This window comes from Myotis myotis, unplaced genomic scaffold (genome assembly GCF_014108235.1).
Source record: "Myotis myotis isolate mMyoMyo1 unplaced genomic scaffold, mMyoMyo1.p scaffold_m19_p_1, whole genome shotgun sequence".
NCBI classification, from domain to species: Eukaryota; Metazoa; Chordata; class Mammalia; order Chiroptera; family Vespertilionidae; genus Myotis; species Myotis myotis.
In genome coordinates this window covers 49,550,531-49,569,597 of record NW_023416313.1, presented here as the reverse complement: position 1 = coordinate 49,569,597, position 19,067 = coordinate 49,550,531, and the positions used below count along the sequence as shown (strand labels likewise).

The 19,067-nt window shown below is 41.4% G+C and overlaps 1 protein-coding gene across 1 annotated transcript in view; it reads left to right on the top strand.

Moving 5' to 3' along the window:
- Nucleotides 1–355: 355 nt before the first annotated feature.
- Nucleotides 356–19,067, top strand: part of CCDC158 (coiled-coil domain containing 158) — a 79,973-nt gene continuing 61,261 nt past the window's right edge. Inside the window, exons 1-7 of the mRNA XM_036337032.1 lie at nucleotides 356–464; nucleotides 7,012–7,054; nucleotides 12,462–12,601; nucleotides 16,149–16,366; nucleotides 17,948–18,057; nucleotides 18,171–18,498; nucleotides 18,854–18,930. Of these exons, the coding sequence (XP_036192925.1) occupies nucleotides 12,535–12,601; nucleotides 16,149–16,366; nucleotides 17,948–18,057; nucleotides 18,171–18,498; nucleotides 18,854–18,930 (800 nt within the window). The 5' untranslated portion in view covers nucleotides 356–464; nucleotides 7,012–7,054; nucleotides 12,462–12,534. The remainder of the gene's footprint in view (nucleotides 465–7,011; nucleotides 7,055–12,461; nucleotides 12,602–16,148; nucleotides 16,367–17,947; nucleotides 18,058–18,170; nucleotides 18,499–18,853; nucleotides 18,931–19,067) is intronic.

Here is a 19,067-nt window from a genome sequence, read left to right as displayed (position 1 = left end):
GCGTGCGGGTGGTGAGCACGAGTCGGACGGGGAGGCTAGGAGGCTGTAGCAGAAGTGAGAGGCCTTGAGGGGCACAGAGCACAAGAGGAGGCCCGAACCCTGGGTCGTTTCTGGGCAGAGCTGCCGGGATTGGAGGCGGGGCTGGGTGTAGGCACAGGGCTCCTGGGGGGAGGTGGGGCGGGAGTGGCGCTCGGTTGCCCTGGCGACGGCGTCTGGAGGGCGGAGCGCCTCCCGTCTCCCGCCCCTCCCTCCTCCCCACGTCTCTTCTGGGTGCCCAACTGCCGCCCGCGCGGGGGTGGGCGGGGCGCCGGGGAGGCGGGGCGGGCGGGGCAGAGCCCAGCGCTCCCGCCGCCGAGGAGGAGCCGCCGCCGCCGCCGCCGCCCGGTGGACGCAGGTGCGGCCGCCGCGCCCGCCGCGCCCCCGCGCGGATGCGCCGGTCTCTTAGGATGAGGTGTTGGTTGCAGGTACAGAGGCCGCCTCGGCCGGGGACCGGGTGAGGGGCGGGGCCTCCGGACGACCCGGAGCAGCGCGTCTTCCTTTCTGGACCTCCAGACCTTGGTGTCTGTGGATTTACCGGAATGTTGTTTCCGGGGGTCGCGGGAGCTCCGGGGGCAGTGGCTGTAACTCTGGGACCACCCGGCCCTGTGCAAAGTATTCGATTTGGGGGGGCGCGGGGGGAAAGAGAAGGAAACCGCGGATCCAGGGACAACATTGCTGCCCCCTCCTGTTCCTACCCAGCCCCCGGCGGGTGGGGAGGACATGAAGATCCAGAGGAATGTCTAGCCTGGGAGTCACCACCCCTCATCCCACATGGGATTGTAGCTAGTGCTGTGCAAGGGCCCTGGGGCGCTCCCTGTAAGTGACACTGAGAGTCTGGCTGTGCCCTGTTGTCAGCATCCATCAGAAGTGAGTTGTCAAATGAGTCCATCATATATATAATTTCCTTTATTGATTAAGGTATTAAGGTGTCCTTATCCCCCATTGTCCCCCCATCCCCCCACTCATGCCCCCCTCCCCCCCGTGTCTGTATCCATTGGCCATGCTTACATGAATGCATCACTTTTAACAGAACTCTGTTCCCAGTCCTCTCCCAGGCTGTACCAGGTCTTGTTGGCGTACCTGAAGGTGGGGGAAAGTAGAGGAGAATAAGGGGGGCTATTTCTCAGTGGTTTTTGACCGGCAACCACTTCTTACTTTCTGTCTCAGCATCCGCGTCAGGAAAGGGCCTGCACTTTCCACGTGTCCCAGAGACCAGTTAGGCGGGACTGTTTCTCTGCCTGTAAAGTCGTGGGTGGGGGTGGGGGTGGGGCGGAGAGTTGTGGGAGAGGTCCGGTCCTCCCAGCTCTGTACCATAGATTTGGGGAGGGAAACTACGGATCCTGTCTGTGTTGTAGATAAAATGGTTTTTATGCCATAGGGATATTATTAAACTCCCAAAATAAAATGAGGGCAGAAATCAACAATTTATTTTGTATGTGCAAAGCCTTTACTATTTTACATAGAGGACTCAATGACGTCCTATATCAGTGATGGCGAACCTTTTGAGCTCGGCGTGTCAGCATTTTGAAAAACCCTAACTTAACTCTGGTGCCGTGTCACATATAGAAATTTTTTGATATTTGCAACCATAGTAAAACAAAGACTTATATTTTTGATATTTATTTTATCTATTTAAATGCCACTTAACAAAGAAAAATCAACCAAAAAAATGAGTTCATAGGTTCGCCATCACTGTCCTATATGATTGGGTCACTCACTTTAAAACTCCACAATTTATTAAATAGGACTGCTTATGAACTACCTGTTCCCAAACTAGATGGCCCTAAATTATATAATGTAGTAGGCTGAATAAGGGCCAAAAACATCAGGCCCTAAACTCAGGAAACTGTAATGTTATGAGGAAAGGAAGTCTTTGCATATATGATTAAGTCAAAGATCTTGACATCTGGAGATTACCCTGGGTTACCTGGGTGGGCTCAAAATGCAAGCACAAGGGTTCTTCTAAGGGAGGAGCTGAGGGAGCTGTGATAGACAGGAGAGGAGAACACAGTGACCACAGAGGCAGAGATTAGAATGATGAGGCCACAAGTCGAGCAACGCCAGCAGCCAGCAGAAGCTGGAGGAGGAAAGACGTGGATTTCCTAGAGCCCTGCCAGCACCTTGACTTCAGCCCGGTGAGGCTGGTGTTGGACTTCTGGCCTTCAGAACTGGAAGAGGATAAACCGCTATTGTTTTAAGCCACCACACTTGTGGCAATTGGTCACAGCAATTACAGCATGACCAAACACATACGGTCATGCCTCTAAGTCACACAGAATCAAGCCTGTATTGATGAATATTTTAAAGCCCTCCAGCTGGGGCAGTGACAGGTTTGATCATGGAGAACACTAAGTATTTTCTTAAGCCCTGTAAATCGGAAGGAAAAAATTTGAACAAGGGATTGGGTAAGGAGAAAATAAATTAGGTGCTTAGGAAAGAGTTAGTCTGGCACTTAAAGTAAACTTTTAAACTTTCAAGTGTATTTCTATTAATATATATATCACTGTATTTGCTCTGGTTTAGAGAATAAAGGTACAGAGTAACTTAGGCTTGGTCCTTAGCTGAGACAATATTGGAAGCCTTCATACCAAGAGTTGCAGACACCTGGGGACTGAGTCCAGGCTGGGGAAAAGAGGCAAAGCCAAGGTGCTTCCATGTGAGGGGGTGTTAACATCTGGCTAAAAGCAACCTCTAGTCGTCTTGAAATGAAGACACTTTGGAGTTATCAGAGTGCACACAAAAAATCAGTGTTTAGGTTTAATTGATTGATTTCTGGGACACAGGCTGCTAATTTTCACCCATGCTCTTGCCCCATAAAACATCACAAAGAGTAGCCAATTCAATTCCTTTTTGAACTGTTTTTTTTGAGGTATAATTTATATACCATAAAATTCACCAATCTATACTAATAATAGAGGAATATGCAAATTGTTCAGGATACCATCACAGTAACAGTAATGACCAGCAGGCTGCCTGGGGCAACCAGGCGGGCAGGGAGGTTAGTGAGGGACAACCAAAGGACTGAACAGCAGGCTACATGGGGCGACCAGGCGGCTGGGGGTGGGGGCAGTTAGGGGTGACCAGGCTGGCAGAGGGGAGCAGTTGGGGATGACCAGGCCAGCAGGGGTGGCAGTAGGGGTGACCAGGTCAGAGGGGGGGCAGTTAGAAGTGACTAGGCCAGCGGAGAGTGGGGCAGTTAGGGATGATCAGGCCAGCAGGCAGAGGCAGTTAGGGGTGATCAGGGTGGCAGCGGGGGGCAGTTAGGGGCAATCAGGCAGGCTGGTGAGCAGTTAGAAGCCAGCGGTCCCAGATTGTGAGAGTGATGTCCAACTACCAGCAATCGGACATACCCCGAGGGGTCCCAGATTGGATAGGGTGCAGGCTGGGCTGAGGGCCCTTTCCCCTCCGCCCCCCCATGTATGAATTTCATGCACCAGACCTTTAGTTTTAAGTATAACATCCAATACATTTTAGTAAATTTACAGAGTTTTGCAATCATTACCACAATTCAGTTTAAAACATTTCCATCATCCAAAAAAGCCCCTTATGGCCATTTTAGAGTCAGTCCCTATTCCCACCCCCAGTTCCAATCCACTTTGGATCACTGGCCTACTTCAGAGTTAAGTTTTAGTCCTTCTGCTGGGCTACACCAATGGCCTTATTACTGGCCTCTTCTCAGTATATTGCCCACCCAGCTGCTGGAGGATGATATGCCCCTGATTAAAACCCTCCGATGGCTTTCCCTCACAATTAGAATAAACCATGAAATCCTTAGTATGGCTTTTTTAAGCCCCTGTGAGCTCTACCCTCTACCAATCTCCCCAGCAACTTCTCGGGATAATTTCGGGAGGGAAGGGATAAGCACAGCATTGCTTTGGGTGTGGTACACACTTGGCTCTCCATCCTCCCTTGACTACATGCAACCTCACTAGCCTCCTTCCTCATCAGTCAGTGAACACTGAGCCCTTTTTATCCCAGAGCCTTTGCATCTGGTATTTCCTCTTAGGATCTTCCCCAATCCTCTGTAGGGCTGACTGTGTTTAGTCATTCAGCTCAAATGTCACCTCTTCATAAAGTCCTTCCCTGACCTTCCCTAAGTAGTTTCAACTTCATCTCTCTGTATATTGTGTTATTCTCATCATTGCTCTCAACCATTCTCCAAAATTATATTTTGATTTGTTTCTTTAGTATCTCTCGCCGTTAAACTGTAAGATTCATGAGGGTAGAAACTGGCTCTTGATCTTACACAGCTCTATCTCTAGTATTCCTAGAAGCATTAATCATAGCAGTACAGTAAAGCATTGTAAAGCATCAAAATGCCAACAACAGTAATTAATAATTATTGAATGCTGACTGTGTGCCAGGCGGCTTGTATATGAATGACTTAATTGAAGTTTACTGCGTTTGATGTGGGAAGAGTAAGGGGAGCACATCCTCCAAATATTAAATGTCCTCCTCTAAATTAAATTATGTTTTTCAGAGACATTGGATAGTTTTCATTCTCTTATTATTAGAACTAGAGGCCCAATCCATGAAATTCATGAAAGGGCCTTGGCCTCCACTGCGGCGGCCACCTCTGCCTCAGCCCCCGCCCCATACCCGTCACCGCCACGGCCGGGGGCCTCTGCCACCTCTGCCGCGGCCCCTGGCCACTGCAGCTTTGTCCAGAAGGAAGGATGTCCGGAAGGACATCCGGTCTAATTAGCATATTATGCTTTTATTATTATAGATATTTATTTTAAAGACTACATCAATGTATATTGCCATTAGTAATCTATTATTAAACCTCATTTTTCAAATCCCTAAAAACTAAACTGTGGAGGATTTTGCTAGGAAGGAAAGTTGGAACAAAAGAAAGACTTTAGTGGAGTCTTAAAAGAGCAGTACATGCTCAGAACACAGCAAGTAGACCTTGATTGGGGCACAGGGTATGTCGGAATGGAGATGAAGCTGGGAGGTTGTTAGGCCTGATCATAAAGGGTTTTGAGTGCTAGTCTTAGTTCAAACCTTCATCTTTGAGCAAGATAGGACAAAATGGCGCTGATTTTAAAGGGAACTCTTAAAGACTGTGAGAAAGTGAAGCTAAAAAGACCATTTTGAGGTATTTTATAAGGTCTGGCAAGAGTTTACTAAATCATGAAAGAATATAAAAGGACTAAAATTAACTAAATAGCATATTCCAGGGTTTGTTCCTTATGACTTATGAGCACACTTAAGTCTTCTTTGCCGAGTTAAAAGATATTACAGAGATAGACTCAACAGAGTATGGCTACTAATTCGATTTGGAGTTTGAGTAGATGAAGAATAGAGAAAGAGCCCTAGCTGGTTTGGCTCAGTGGATAGAGCGTCGGCCCACAGACTGAAGGGTTCCAGGTTTGATTCTGGTCAAGGGCACATGCTTGGGTTCAATCCCCACTAAGAGGTGTGCAGGAAGCAGCCAATCAATGATTCTTTCTCATCATTGATGTTTCAATCTCTCTCTCCCTCTCCCTTCCTCTTGAAATCAATAAAAATATATTTTTAAAAAAGACTCTGAAATGTCTAACTTGGGAAGTTAGTTTTATGGTGTTATCCTCTGAGAACAGCCTAGAAAGCAGGTTAGATGGGAATGTGAAGAGACCAGATATGGTATAAGATGAATTTAAGATGACTGTAAACATATATGCAGAGGTATTAAAGGAACATATATTCATTAACATTTTTCTAAAGCCAGTTATTTTTTAAACAAATAGCATGAAACTTGATGGAAGCAGTAGAATTGTCTCTATCTGGCTTTGTTGTTGACTGAAATCACCTGTGAGAAGTCATCATATTTTTTGGCCATCTTTTTGCTAAATGTTTTCCATAGTAAATTATAGAATGTCCGGTTGGAGAAGATTTTAGAGATCTTCCAGTCAAACACTTTGCCCTAGAGAGGACAGCAGTGACAGTTGTCATCCCAGCAGATGCTCATCTACCCTCAGCTCGAACGCCTCACAAAGAAGCCCACCATGTATATATTCAGGGCGTCCTAGTGTTTAACAGCGATGGCGAACCTATGACACACGTGTCAGAGGTGACACGCGAACTCATTTTTTTGGTTGATTTTTCTTTGTTAAGTGGCATTTAAATAGATAAAATAAAGATCAAAAATATACATCTTAGTTTTACTATGGTTGCAAATATCAAAAAATTTCTATATGTGACACGGCACCAGAGTTAAGTTAGGGTTTTTCAAAATGCTGACACGCCGAGCTCAAAAGGTTCGCCATCACTGGTTTAGAATATCCATCTCTGTCCTGACCTAGAATTTACCTCCCTTTACTTCTAATCATTAGTCCTAATTATGCACATAGAATATTGTCCCTCATTTTTTCAATGTGGCAACTGTTCACTTAGATTCCACTGAGATATCCCAAAAATCCTAGTTTATCATCTCAGCTCCACTTCTTAAACTTTATAGACCTATTTCTAACCCACTCACAGAAGTTTCTCTACCTAGTAACTTTTCTAACCAAGCACAAGATCTGTTGCCTGGTCAAAGCATCTCCAAAAAATAAAAGCAGGTCAGAAGACATTCAGGTGGTTAAGTCAGTTTGGACTGCACCTGGAGAAAGATCAGGTCTGGGAATATACATATGAAAAAGGGGATCATGTGCCTATAGGTTTACTTGTGTTATCTTAATAATGCCAATAAGATCTGTACCAACAAAATTAGATTGCACCAACAGGGAGCATATAATTGAACATGTTCTGTTGTGTAAACATAGCCTAGATAAGTGCCATAAAAATATACTTTTATAAACAAAATAAGCCCAAAGGAAAAAAATTTAAAGTTTTTATTGCTGTTGTTGTATATATGTGTTTTGGGTGTTGTCAAGATCTTAAGTGATGAAAATGAACTTGTGAATTGAAATTTTTGAAAATAATAAATTTCAGCTAATGAAATATTATATATTAATAAGCATATTTTAAAATATTTTGTTTTTTCAGGTATTAATAGGATAAGTGAAAATAAGAATATCCAGATATTAAGGTATCTCTTGTTTTATTTTTATATTTAAGAATTGTGAACATATACAACTGATATACTTTATTATATCTATCCCTAATCTGTTTTAGAAACTGAAGCCTTGAGTTTGATGAATGCCTAGGCTGGAATATCTAAGATAATGCCACAAGGGCTATATCTGTGGTTTTCAAACTCTGCTCAGTGGCGTTAAAAGATATTACAGAGATATCTTTTGTATTTCATTATGGTGTCTTGGGGCATAGAGGAGAGTGTGTATTTGGGATTCTAAAAATTTAAATAAAGACTTCTACTGCCTTAAAAAGTTTGAAAAACAAAACTTTAATCTTATTTAGTAATGGTGAAAATTGAGGCTCAGAGATATGAAAAGATTTGCCCATGCTCTCACAAGTAACCAATGACAAAATTAAGTTTCCTGATTTGGAGTTCTGTATTCTTCTGTTCTGCCTCCCTCCAAGATGGTATTGTGTACTGATGAAGTATGATCTTAAATAGCTTAAATCTATATTGCATTATAATAGTTCCTGTATTTACTCAATGCATTCTAAATCCACTTTCTTTTCTATTAGTAGAACTATATGAAACATATCTTCTTTATAGATAAATAGAAAGATATAGCCATTTATTATGGAAATGAGTTAGTATACTATTGTTATTCATGTTTTATTGTCCTATTATGTGGTACTATATACTTATTGATCGAAGTAAGGACCATATTAAGGCTGCTCATGAGTCATCTCAGTTAACTCTTATTCTTTTCAGTTATACACTCTTTATCTCCATCTTATAGTCTTATGGAGGTTAAATATTATTTTCAGGGTCACACAGCTAGTGGATCACAGAGCTAGGATTTGAACCCTAACAGTCAATGACAACATCTAGAGAGAAAGAATGCGACTGAGAAAGCAGACACTAAAATCAATGTGAAATTAATAAGCAATTAACATTAACTCAAGCAGTGAAGTGATGTTCATTAATGTTCTTGCATTTATGAAATATGTTGTATTGGGATCAATCTTGGGAAACTTTAGAATTTCCTAAGGAAAATACACCTGCAGACTGGTTCTATGAGGTTATGGATCAATGTTATAAAATCCCAATAGGGGATAGCCACACAGCCACCTTGTTTTTTTGGAAGCCAGGAGAAGGTTTCTGTGGAAGGTAGAATGGTTTGGCATTCTATGGGCTTGAGTCACTAGTTGATTAACATAACATACATTATAAGTAACCTGTACCCAATCAAAATAGAGCATAGATTCTAAATCAACTTACTATAGAGACAGTCACATTCTATCACGGTCATGGGAGAGGTCCACCTTGAGTAGTCATAAGAAATCAAGCTGAGGATTGTTCACATCAGGGAAAGGATAGCCACACAGCCACCTTGGTCTTTTGGAAGCCAGGAGAAGGGGTAAGAACCCAGGAGATACTTTAAAGCCCTTTAACTCGACTGTATAACAAAAACGAAAGTCTATACACCGTTTTCCTCCAAAAGTCCTCTTGTTGTGGTCTGTGGTTTCTAAGGTCTTTTCTGTAACATTCCAATAGAATAACCAAGGTAGAATCTTTACCTCGCTATTACTTGTCAGAAATATAAGACTCCTTTCACTGGGAATCTGGTCACAATTTTAAATCAGGCAGAATTGTTCATAATTAATTTTGGGCGTTACCAGAAGAGGCCAAGATTTCATCTTTGTACTTTACTCAGAGATTTAAATCAAATACATGTAAATTCATGTTATGATCCCCATTACAACAAGTATAGCGTTTTAACAATTTATGATTTATTGAGGCTAACAACTTCCTTTTACCCGGAAATCCTTAAGAATTTAATAAGATTTATGCCTGAAATTAGGTATAATGTTTTAGTTCTTAAAGTGTAATGACAGTAGAGGAATGCTGAATGATTTAACCAAACTGAGGATATGGTCAATCTAAAATAGTGAAAATCCAAATTCAAGTATTTTTAAAAGACAGATTTCCTATTGTAAACTTCATAAAATAACGAGTGGCATTGACAAGTAGAAGTACTAAGCATTTTCTTTACAAATAAATGTTGCTTTATAATTATTGTTTCACTAAATATAAGCTTTCTTCTTTAAACTATTAATTTTTCAAGAAAAATATTTCCCTTTGAAGGTCTGCTACTCTTCAATGGCCTGCTGCCTATGAGTGGATACTGAATTAATGAGTTGATTTTATTCATCATCTTATGCCAAAGTAAATAAGTGTGGTTTCATATCAGGATATTCTAAAGTCAAACCTTCTCCTTTCTTCTTTTCTCTCTTTTCCAACTACTAGTTCCAGTTATGCTTATCTTGCTCGTAGGTTCTGTTTCATGCTTGATACCAAAAACTTTAGTATTAAGCAGAGTGGATTAGGGCATGCTTGCCCAGTACTGGCTATATGACTCTGCCTGCCCTGCTCATTCCTTCATGCTTTTGACCAATCTGTAATTTGTGGTAATAACATTACTCAGTAATTTGAATTGTCTTAGTGTTTTTCACCATCCTGAAGAATCCCCAAATGCATCATTTTAGTGGGTAAGTAAAAGTATACACTATACATTCATGATAAAACTTGTTTAAATGAGGGTTTTTTCCCAAATAATAATCTCTTCTATTTAGAACATTTAAGTTGCCTAGCAATCTTGACTAACATTATTATAATTCTTGATGGAATGTCTTCATACATACTACTTATTTGCTAAAATTGATAGTATGAAACATATTAAGGTAGAATTTATCTAATTGTGGTTTTGACAGATTGCATCTCAGTAATCAAAAGGGAGGAACTGTGAGTAAAATAAAAAGGAATTCTGTTCAATAAATTCCCTTCAGCTCACAGGTTTCAAAAAAATCTTTTAACAGTATGTTTACAATTATGAATTAATGTAAAAATGATAAGCAGTATGTTATATGTGATGTTCCTTTCTGCGTCACTTTGATGGTTTATGTCTCTATATATTTTGTGTATTTTTTTTTAAGAATCAGGATTCTGATTCATTCCTTTTATTTATTTTTCTGTTTTCTACCTCATTAATTTCTGCTTTTATCTTTATTGTTTCCTAGCATGTGCTTTTTTTTTTTTTTAATCTACCTTTTTGTGTTAGAAATTTAAATCACTTATTTTCATTGTTGAAATAGAAGTTTAAGGCTAGAAACTTTCCTCTTTTCATTACTTTAATGTATCTTAGATTCTGATGTGTAGGTTTTCATTGGCATTATTTTTCAGAAATTCTTTAATTTCTGATCTTATCTATCACACAATTTATGTTTTATCTAAATGGTTGTGTTATATCAGAAAATTACGAATAACATATTTATTATAGAATGTGCCTTTTAACTTGAAGTGCCCTTTGTCTTATGTACTGTTCTTCGGCTTGAAGACCTCTTGGTCTGGAATCAGGATTTTAATCCATGCTTTCTTATTGTTTTCATTTACCTGGCAAATCTTTATCACTGTACTAATATCAGTGCCTTTTAAATATTCTTTTGTGTACAACATGGAGTTGAATTTTTTAGAGTCTATTTGAAAATCCTTTTATTTGAATTGGCAAGTTAAGTTTCTTCATGTTTATTGACATGACTTCTATTTGGCCTAAATTCTTTCATATTATCTCTCTCTAAAAGCAATAAATTAAAACTAAATAAAATTTGTCTTATTATTATTACACTAGAGGCCTGGTGCACAAAAATTGGTGCACTCAGGGGGGAGAAGGGGTCCCTCAGCCCAGCCTGTGCCCTCTTGCAGTCTGGGACCCCTCGGGAGATAACGACCTGCTGGCTTAGGCCTGCTCCCGGGTGGCAGAGGGCAGGCCCAATCCCTAGGTGCAGCCCCTGGTCGGGCTCAGAGCAGGGCCAATTGGGGAGTTGGGGCACCGCCCCCTGTCACACTCAAGGCAGGGTTGATAGGGAGGTTGCGGTGCCACCCCCTGTCACGCACAGAGCAGGGCCAATCAGTGGGTTGATATAATTTTGTCTTTTTCTTCTTTGTTTCATGACTTCAACCAGCTCTCGTTTAATTTATGTTTGTTTGCTAGTTTTGTTTCTTATTCATTTCTCTTGTTAAGTTTTACATTTCTGATTCAAGGGTAATTTTTCATATTCCTAAATGCTTGTTTGAGAATATTTACTTCAGTTTGGATTGTTGTGTTAGTTTTTTTTGAATTCATGTTTGTTGGTGGGGCAGCAAGTGGGTGGGGAAGTGAGGACAACTTTTAATCAGCAGAAAAGATTTTATTAGCATTTTCATACACTTTGTAGTAGTTATGTATGGAGGGGGTCTGCTTTTGTCTGTTCATTTTGTGAACAGGATTCCTAGTTTAAGAGTGCCCTCTTCTGGGCAGTTTCTTTTATGGGTGGTGATGGTGGAATGGGAGGGGTAGAAGGAGAGTTGGCGTATCTTGCTTTATTTTTGTTTGTGATGGAATTTCCCCTCATTTCCTCCTTTTCCTTTCTACCATGTCTCCAGTGGAGATCACCTCTCCTCTCCATACCTGATTCTCCCCCTGAAACACTGCTTCTCAGCGGCTGCTATTTCTGGTCCCTGCACACTTCCAAGCCCTTGAGGCATAGCTAGGGCCATGGACCTCAAGTCCCAACTTTTGCTTAGTGTCTCAGCTTTTTTTTATTATTCACTTCCTTTAGTCTGTGCTTCTTCTCATCCCTCTGCTCCCCTCTGCTCCTTTTGAGCCTCTCCTCTCCCATCTCCATACCCACAGGCTTACAGTGCTGGTAGGCAGACTGGGAGAAATTTGGGGGAAAAATTTTCCTCTGCTTACAGATAATTTGAAGGTTGTGGTATTCCCTGTCTTCTAGAGATATGGAAGGAGTCCATGTGGTTTTATTTATTTGTTCCCTTTGTTGATTTTATGGTTGTTTTCAGAAAATTAGGGGGAGCTTTGGAATCAGACCACCACCATAGTTGTCCAAACTCAGACGTCCCCTCTTGGCCTAATCTAAAATTATGAACACTATTTGATATCAAAGAAGTTTTTCAGTTTCTAGTAATGATTTCTAATTTTCTGGTTTGTGATTTTTTTTTTTACTAATTGGTGACTTTTTTTACTAAGGAGATATTTTCTTCCATCATTTGACAATGTAACTTTATGAAAGAGACTTAAGAAAAGAGAAAACCTCTGCTCCCAACTAGAGTTTTAATTAACTAAAGTATTAGGGTGATTTTTTTTTTTTTAGGTTTTCTTTAGTAATCCTGTTGGCCATCCAAATCAACACTTTTTATAATAAGATTCTATTCATTTTTTAATTTTATATAATACAATTTTTTGTATAAATATTTTCCTGGTGAAAAATTATTACTAAATTTCAAATATGAACAAAGTCAATTCCTCTTCAATAAATATTTTCACATTATACCTAATCAACAAATATTGACTCCCTGTCATTTATAGATAAGAACTAAAAGAACCTAACAGGGAAGCATTCATATTTCAAGATCTCTAAGAAGAGGCAGCAATATTTAATATGGAAAAAAAACCTTGTGAATCACATAATGAAGATTTATCAAGTAGTGGCATCGCATCCAATGGAGGTATATGTTCTTTATAAAACAATGGGAAAAAATAGAGTTAAGCAGTTTAGTATTCATTCAAGCTACTGCTTTTAGTATGCTTAACTATTCGGTACAGACCTTGGCCATGAATGTTTATAAGTCTACTTTTTGAGAAATTGTTTACTCTTTTGAAAATAGCATATCTGGGTGGTTTTTTTTTTTTTTAGCATATGTTAACTTTACATTTTTGGCTTAGGAATTGTTTCCATGTTGAGGTACTTGAACACATTCCATGTTTCCCTAAACACCTCTCTTCCTTCATCGACTCTAAGCTAGAATTCTGTATCATTTTGACTTCTTTTCTCTTACCAACCCTCACAGCCAGTCAGGTACTAAGTCTTGCTCCTTCTATTCACAGAACTGTATCTCAGATTCTGATGTGTAGTGTTTTCGTTGGTATTATTTTTCAGAAATTCTTTAATTTCTGTTCATATAACACAATTTATGTTTTATCTAAGTGGGTGTTATATCAGACAATTAGAAGTAATATATTTTTTAAAATATATTTTTATTGATTCCAGAGAGGAAGGGAGAGGGAGAGAGAGATAGAAACATCAATGATGAGAGAGAATCATTGATTGGCTGCCTCCTGCACACACACTACTGGGGATCAAGCCCACAACCTGGGCATGTGCCCTTGACCAGAATCAAACCTGGGCACCTTCAGTGCTCAGGCTGATGTTCTATCCACTGAGAAAACTGGCTAGGGATAGAAGTAATATATTGTAGAATGTGCCTTTTAACTTTAAGTGCACTTTGTCTTATTTAATACTAGAGGCCCAGTGCATGGATTTGTGCACCAGTGGGGTCCCTTGGCCTGGCCTGCGCAGGTAAGTCCGATATCCTTGGGGATTGCAAAAGGGTGCAGGCCAGGCTGAGGGAACCCACTGGTGCACAAATCTGTGCACCGGGCCTCTAGTATACATATAAGATCTTTGGTTAATCTCTTCCCTCCCTCCCCTCTCCTTCCTTCCCTCTGAGATTCATCAGTCTCTTCCATGTTCCTATGCCTGTGCATTGAGCATCTGCCCCCTGGTGGAAAGTGTGCATCATAGCTACTGGTTGCATGTTCAAACGGTTGGTTGCTTAGGCTTTTATATGTATACTAGAGGCCCGGTGCACGGATTCGTGCACTAGTGGCGTCCCTCGGGCTGGCCTGTGCCCTCTCACAATCGGGGACCCCCTGGGAGATGTCAGACTGCTTATTTCAGCCCAATCCCCGCAGGCCAGGCTGAGGGACCCCACCGGTGCACGGATCTGTACACCGGGCCTCTAGTATGCATGTAAGATCTTTGGTTAATCTCTTCTCGCCCTCCCCCATTCCCTCTGAGATTCATCAGTCTGTTCCATGTTTTCATTCCTGTGCGTTGAGCATCTGCCCCCGGTGGTCAGTGCATGACATAGCTACCAGTCAAACAGTCACTTAGGCTTTTATATATATAGACTAGAGGCCCGGTGCACAAAAATTTGTGCACTTGGGGAGGGGGGTGGACCCTCAGCCCAGCCTGTGCCCTCTCACAGTCTGGGACCCCTTGGGGGATGTCCACCTGCTGGCTCAGGCCCACTCCCTGGGGGATTGGGCCTAAGCTGGCAGTCAAACATCCCTCTGGCAGCCCGGGAGCCCTTGGGGGATGTCCACTTGCCAGCGGGGAGCAGGCCTAAGCTGCAATCAGATATCCTTAGTGCTGTTGAGGAGGTGGAAGAGGCTCCTGCCACCACCTCTGTGCTGGCAGCCATCAGCCTGGCTTGTAGCTGAGCAGAGCTCCCCCTGTGGGAGCGCACTGACCACCAGGGGGCAGCTCCTGCATTGAGCGTCTGCCCCCTGGTGGTCAGTGTGTGTCATAGTGACCAGTCATTCCCAGTCTTTCTGCTGTTAGGGTCAATTTGCATATTACCCTTTTATTATATAGCATAGAGGCCTGGTGCATGGGTGGGGCCAGCTGGTTTGCCCTGAAGAGTGTCCTGGATCATGGTGGGGGTCCCCACTGGGCCAGCCTGCGTGAAGGGCTGAGGGCTGTTTTCAGGCTGGCCACACCCCCTTCAGGGTGGGGGTCCCTACTGGGGTGCTTGGCCAGCCTGGGTGAGGGGCTGAGGGCCATTTTTAGGCTGGCCACACACCCCTGGCGGCCAAAGCTCCAAGCCTCTCCTTTTTTTCTTTTTTTCTGGGATTTATTTATCTTCTATAATTGAAACTTTGTAGCCTTGAGCGGAGTCCAGGTTTGCCAGGGCATGCGGGAAGCTTGGCTTCCTCCAACGCCGGAGGCAACCTAAACCTCCTGCTTGCTCCAGCTCTGTGGCCACCGCCATCTTAGTTGGGTTAATTTGCGTACTTGCTCCTGATTGGCTGGTGGGCATGGCTGTGTGGGCGTGGCTTGAGCGTAGCAGAGGGATGGTTAATTTGCATGTTTCTCTTGAGTCTGACTTTGAGTCTTTTCTTTTACATGAAAGGTAGCATATACTTTCAGCTGAGTGCTTTTCTCAGCCTGCTTATGGAATGGCCTCTTACTATCTCACACTATCTCTGTCTCTTAGTGCAAGCCAGCAGGGTGTCTTGAATATAATTCTCTCAAACCTTTATGGGTCTTCTGTGAATCTTCCTGGGTTTCACTCTTTTGGTTTTTTTCTTTAACTATTGGTATTTCCTCAGAGCACTCTTCTTGATCCTCTTCCCTTTTCACTCTATATACTATCCCTAAATGATCCCATTGACGCCAAGGATTTGCTAGAATTCATTGCTGATAATTCCCGAATCCCAATCTCTGAAGCAAAGATTCACTCCTAAACTTCAGGTCTATGTTCAGTATTTGCAAACCAAACATCCTCATTGGATGTTGCTGAAGCCCAAACCCAAGAGAAATACTTGACACTTTCCTCTCTTTTACTTCACGTGTATTTCCCAAATCCATGCTTTTGTTTCTGTCACCACTGCCTCTGCTTTAGGGCACACCCTTGCTATTTCTTGCCTGAATCATTGAAAGCCTTTTCCTATGTGGATTCTCTACCTTCAGCTTTATCCCCATTGAAGCCAGAGACCTTTTTCAAAACACAGACCTACTTATATTGACCCCCTACTTTCAATCATTTAATGATTCCTCAGAGCTTTCAAGGTGAATCCAAACTCCCTGGCATGACCCCACAAGGCCCTTCACTATCTGTCCTGCATTTTCATTTTCATACCTGGCCACTACTTTCCTTTCACCCAGAATATGCCATGCTATCTTAAGCCTCCTTGCCAATAATTACGGGGCTCCCACTATCTGCAATGCCCTTCCTCTTCTCGTCCTCCAGACGAGGCTCATTGAGCTCAAGCATCACTTGATCACTGTCAGGTAAAAGTCCCTCCTTCTTCCTAATCTGCTTCTCCTTTTTACCATGTGTCCTCTCTCAGAGGTACTTTCACTTGTCTGTTTGCCTCAGGAGACCTTGAGCTCCTTCAAAGTACAGTAAGGGAATCATCTAAGATAATGAATGATTGCCACAAAATGATGTTAGTAATAAGTTAATCAGTTAATTCTTTAATATTTAGGTTCTTCAAGTCCATTTTTTATGTCACCTATACGTGGTACAATAATTGAAAACGCATCAGCTCCTGGGATTGTGACACAAATCCCCTTTTTCCCTAAATATGAAGTAGAACCTGATTCTCACAGGAAAGTCATCCCTTACCCTGGAAAAGAACACATCGAACGTGTTTTGGAGGAATATTCACATCAAGTCAAAGATTTGCAGAAAAGACTAAATGAAGTGAGTTGCAATCTTTTCTTTCAGTACCTGATGCCGGTTTGGGAAGATAGTGAGGCACAATGCCTTGGAATAGAACCTAAACTGTCTAGAAGAAAAACATAATGGATGCATTGGTTAAACTTGCTAATTAGGTCTATGCCTTCTATTTCAGTATTAAAAGTTGGACTGATGAAACATCTACGTACTAACTTCTGGGAATATATCCTAAGATTTGAAACACTAATTTGAAAGAATATATGCACCCCTATGTTCATAGCAGCATTGTTTATAATAGCCAAGATCTGGAAATAGTCCAAGTACCCATCAGTAGATGAGTGGATACAAACGCTGTGGTATAGCCCTAGCTGGGTGGCTCTGTGGGTTTGATTTCTGGTCAGGGCACATACCTCGGTTGCTGGTTTGATCCCCAGTCAGGGTGCATATGAGAGGCAACCAATTGATGTTTCTCTCTCACATTTATCTCTCTCTCTTTCTTGTTCTCTCTCTCTCTCTCTCTCTCTCTCTCTCTCTCTCTCTCTCTCTCTCTTTCTCTCTCTCTCTCTCCCTCTCTCCCTCTTCCCCCCCTTCTCCCTCCCTCCCTCCCTCCTTCCCTCCCTTCCCCTCTCTCTAAAATCAATAAAAACATGTCCTCGGTGATGATTAAAAAGAAAAGTTGTGTCATATTTACACAATGGAATACTACATGGCTGTAAAAAAAAGAAGGAAATTTTACCCTTGGGGACAGCATGGATGGATCTGGAGAGTATTGTACTAAGTGAAATAAGCCAGTCAGAGAAAGACAAATACTATATTATCTCACTTATATGTGGAATCTAATGAACAAAGTAAACTGACAGACAAAGTAGAAACAGAGGAATGGATATATAGAACAGACTGACAGATGTCAGAAGGGAGGGGGTCTGGGTGTATGTGCGTGTGTGCGCGCGCGCGCGTGTGTGAAATGGGTGCATCTGTAATAATGTCAATAATAAAAATAAAGTTAAAAATCAATTAATAATATATAGAATTTGGAAATTACTGGCTGTAAGGATATATGTTCCTCTGATGAAGACTAATTTGACAATAAACACATGATGTACTATAAAACCTATATAATTTTATTAACTAACCTGAAACCTATATGATTTTATTAACCAACTAGAGGCCCGATGCATGAAATTCGTGCAAGGGGCTCGGTCCTCACAGCCGCGGTGGCTTGCCTCGGCCCTCACAGCCCCGGCTTCATCTGGAAGATTGTCTGGAACAGGGGTGGGCAAACTTTTTGACTTGAGGGCCACAATGGGTTCTTAAACTGGACCGGAGGGCCGGAACAAAAGCATGGATGGACTGTTTGTGTGAACTAATATAAATTCAAAGTAAACATCATTACATACAAGGGTACGGTCTTTTTTTTCAATAGTTTTATTCATTTCAAATGGGCCGGATCCGGCCCGCGGGCTGTAGTTTGCCCACGGCTGGTCTGGAAGGTCATTCGACTGTCCAGTCTAATTAGCATATTATGCTTTTATTATTATAGATGATACCCCAATAAATTTAATTTAAAAAGAAAAGACTAATTTGCATGGCATCTTATTTTTTCAGAGCAATGAATTGCATGAGAAACAGAAGTTTTACTTAAGGCAGTCAGTCATTGATTTACAAACAAAACTTCAAGAGATGCAAATGGAGAGAGATGCCATGGTGGACATCAGGTTGGGATCTGTTACCCGCAATTATCTTAGACCTTTACTCTTTGTACTATATTACCACTTGTGTGATTATGAATTTCATCAATATTATTTTTTCTCTTTTATTTATTTCATAGACGAAGGGAGAATCAGTCCCAGGAGGATTTAAAAAATCAGCTTCAAAATACAGTTCATGAACTTGAAGCTGCTAGAAGCCTTAAGGAGGACATGCTGAATGATAGCAACACACAGATAGATCAGCTAAGAAAGATGATGCTTAGTCATGAGGGAGTGCTTCATGAAATCCGATCAATCCTAGTTGACTTTGAACAAACCTCAGGCAAGAAAATATATGAACACGACAGCCTGTCTACTATCCACTTCCGCAACATGGGCTCAGCTATTAGTAAAATCCTAAGAGAATTAGACACAGAGATTTCTTATCTTAAAGGGAGGATATTTCCAGTAAGTGGTGAGAACACTACTTCAATTTTATATTAACATTTATTAAGACAATAGTATTAGGCATGTAATTTATTAAATTCTTAAAAGTAAGTTCTCATTTTTATACTCTAAAATAATGGAGTTGCTTCCACAATGATCTGTTATAATAAAGGGAACTAGCTTGATTGACCTGTAAAGCTTCATGAGAGTATAGCCAAAGTAAAAGATCTAATAAGATACAGTGACAGAATGTATCCAATTTAAGTATTACTTCTATTTGCATCTTATTAAAGCATTCCATCAGTTGGAAAATCTCTAAATTTTCCAAGCTTTAGTTTTACTGGTTTCTAAATCCACATCTTTTTTTTATTACTAGGTAGAGGATCAGCTTGAAGCACTGAAATCTGAATCACAGAACAAAATAGAGCTGCTTCTTCAACAACATCAAGATAGGTAAGTGCCTGACTGAGCTAGAAAATCACAGGGAAACTGTACCACAGGTCTCCAGTCCCTCATCAGTAATTGCAAAATCTAAAAAGCTCTGAAACACAGAAATTTGTTTTTCATAGGTTTGTGGTGAATTGTTAAAG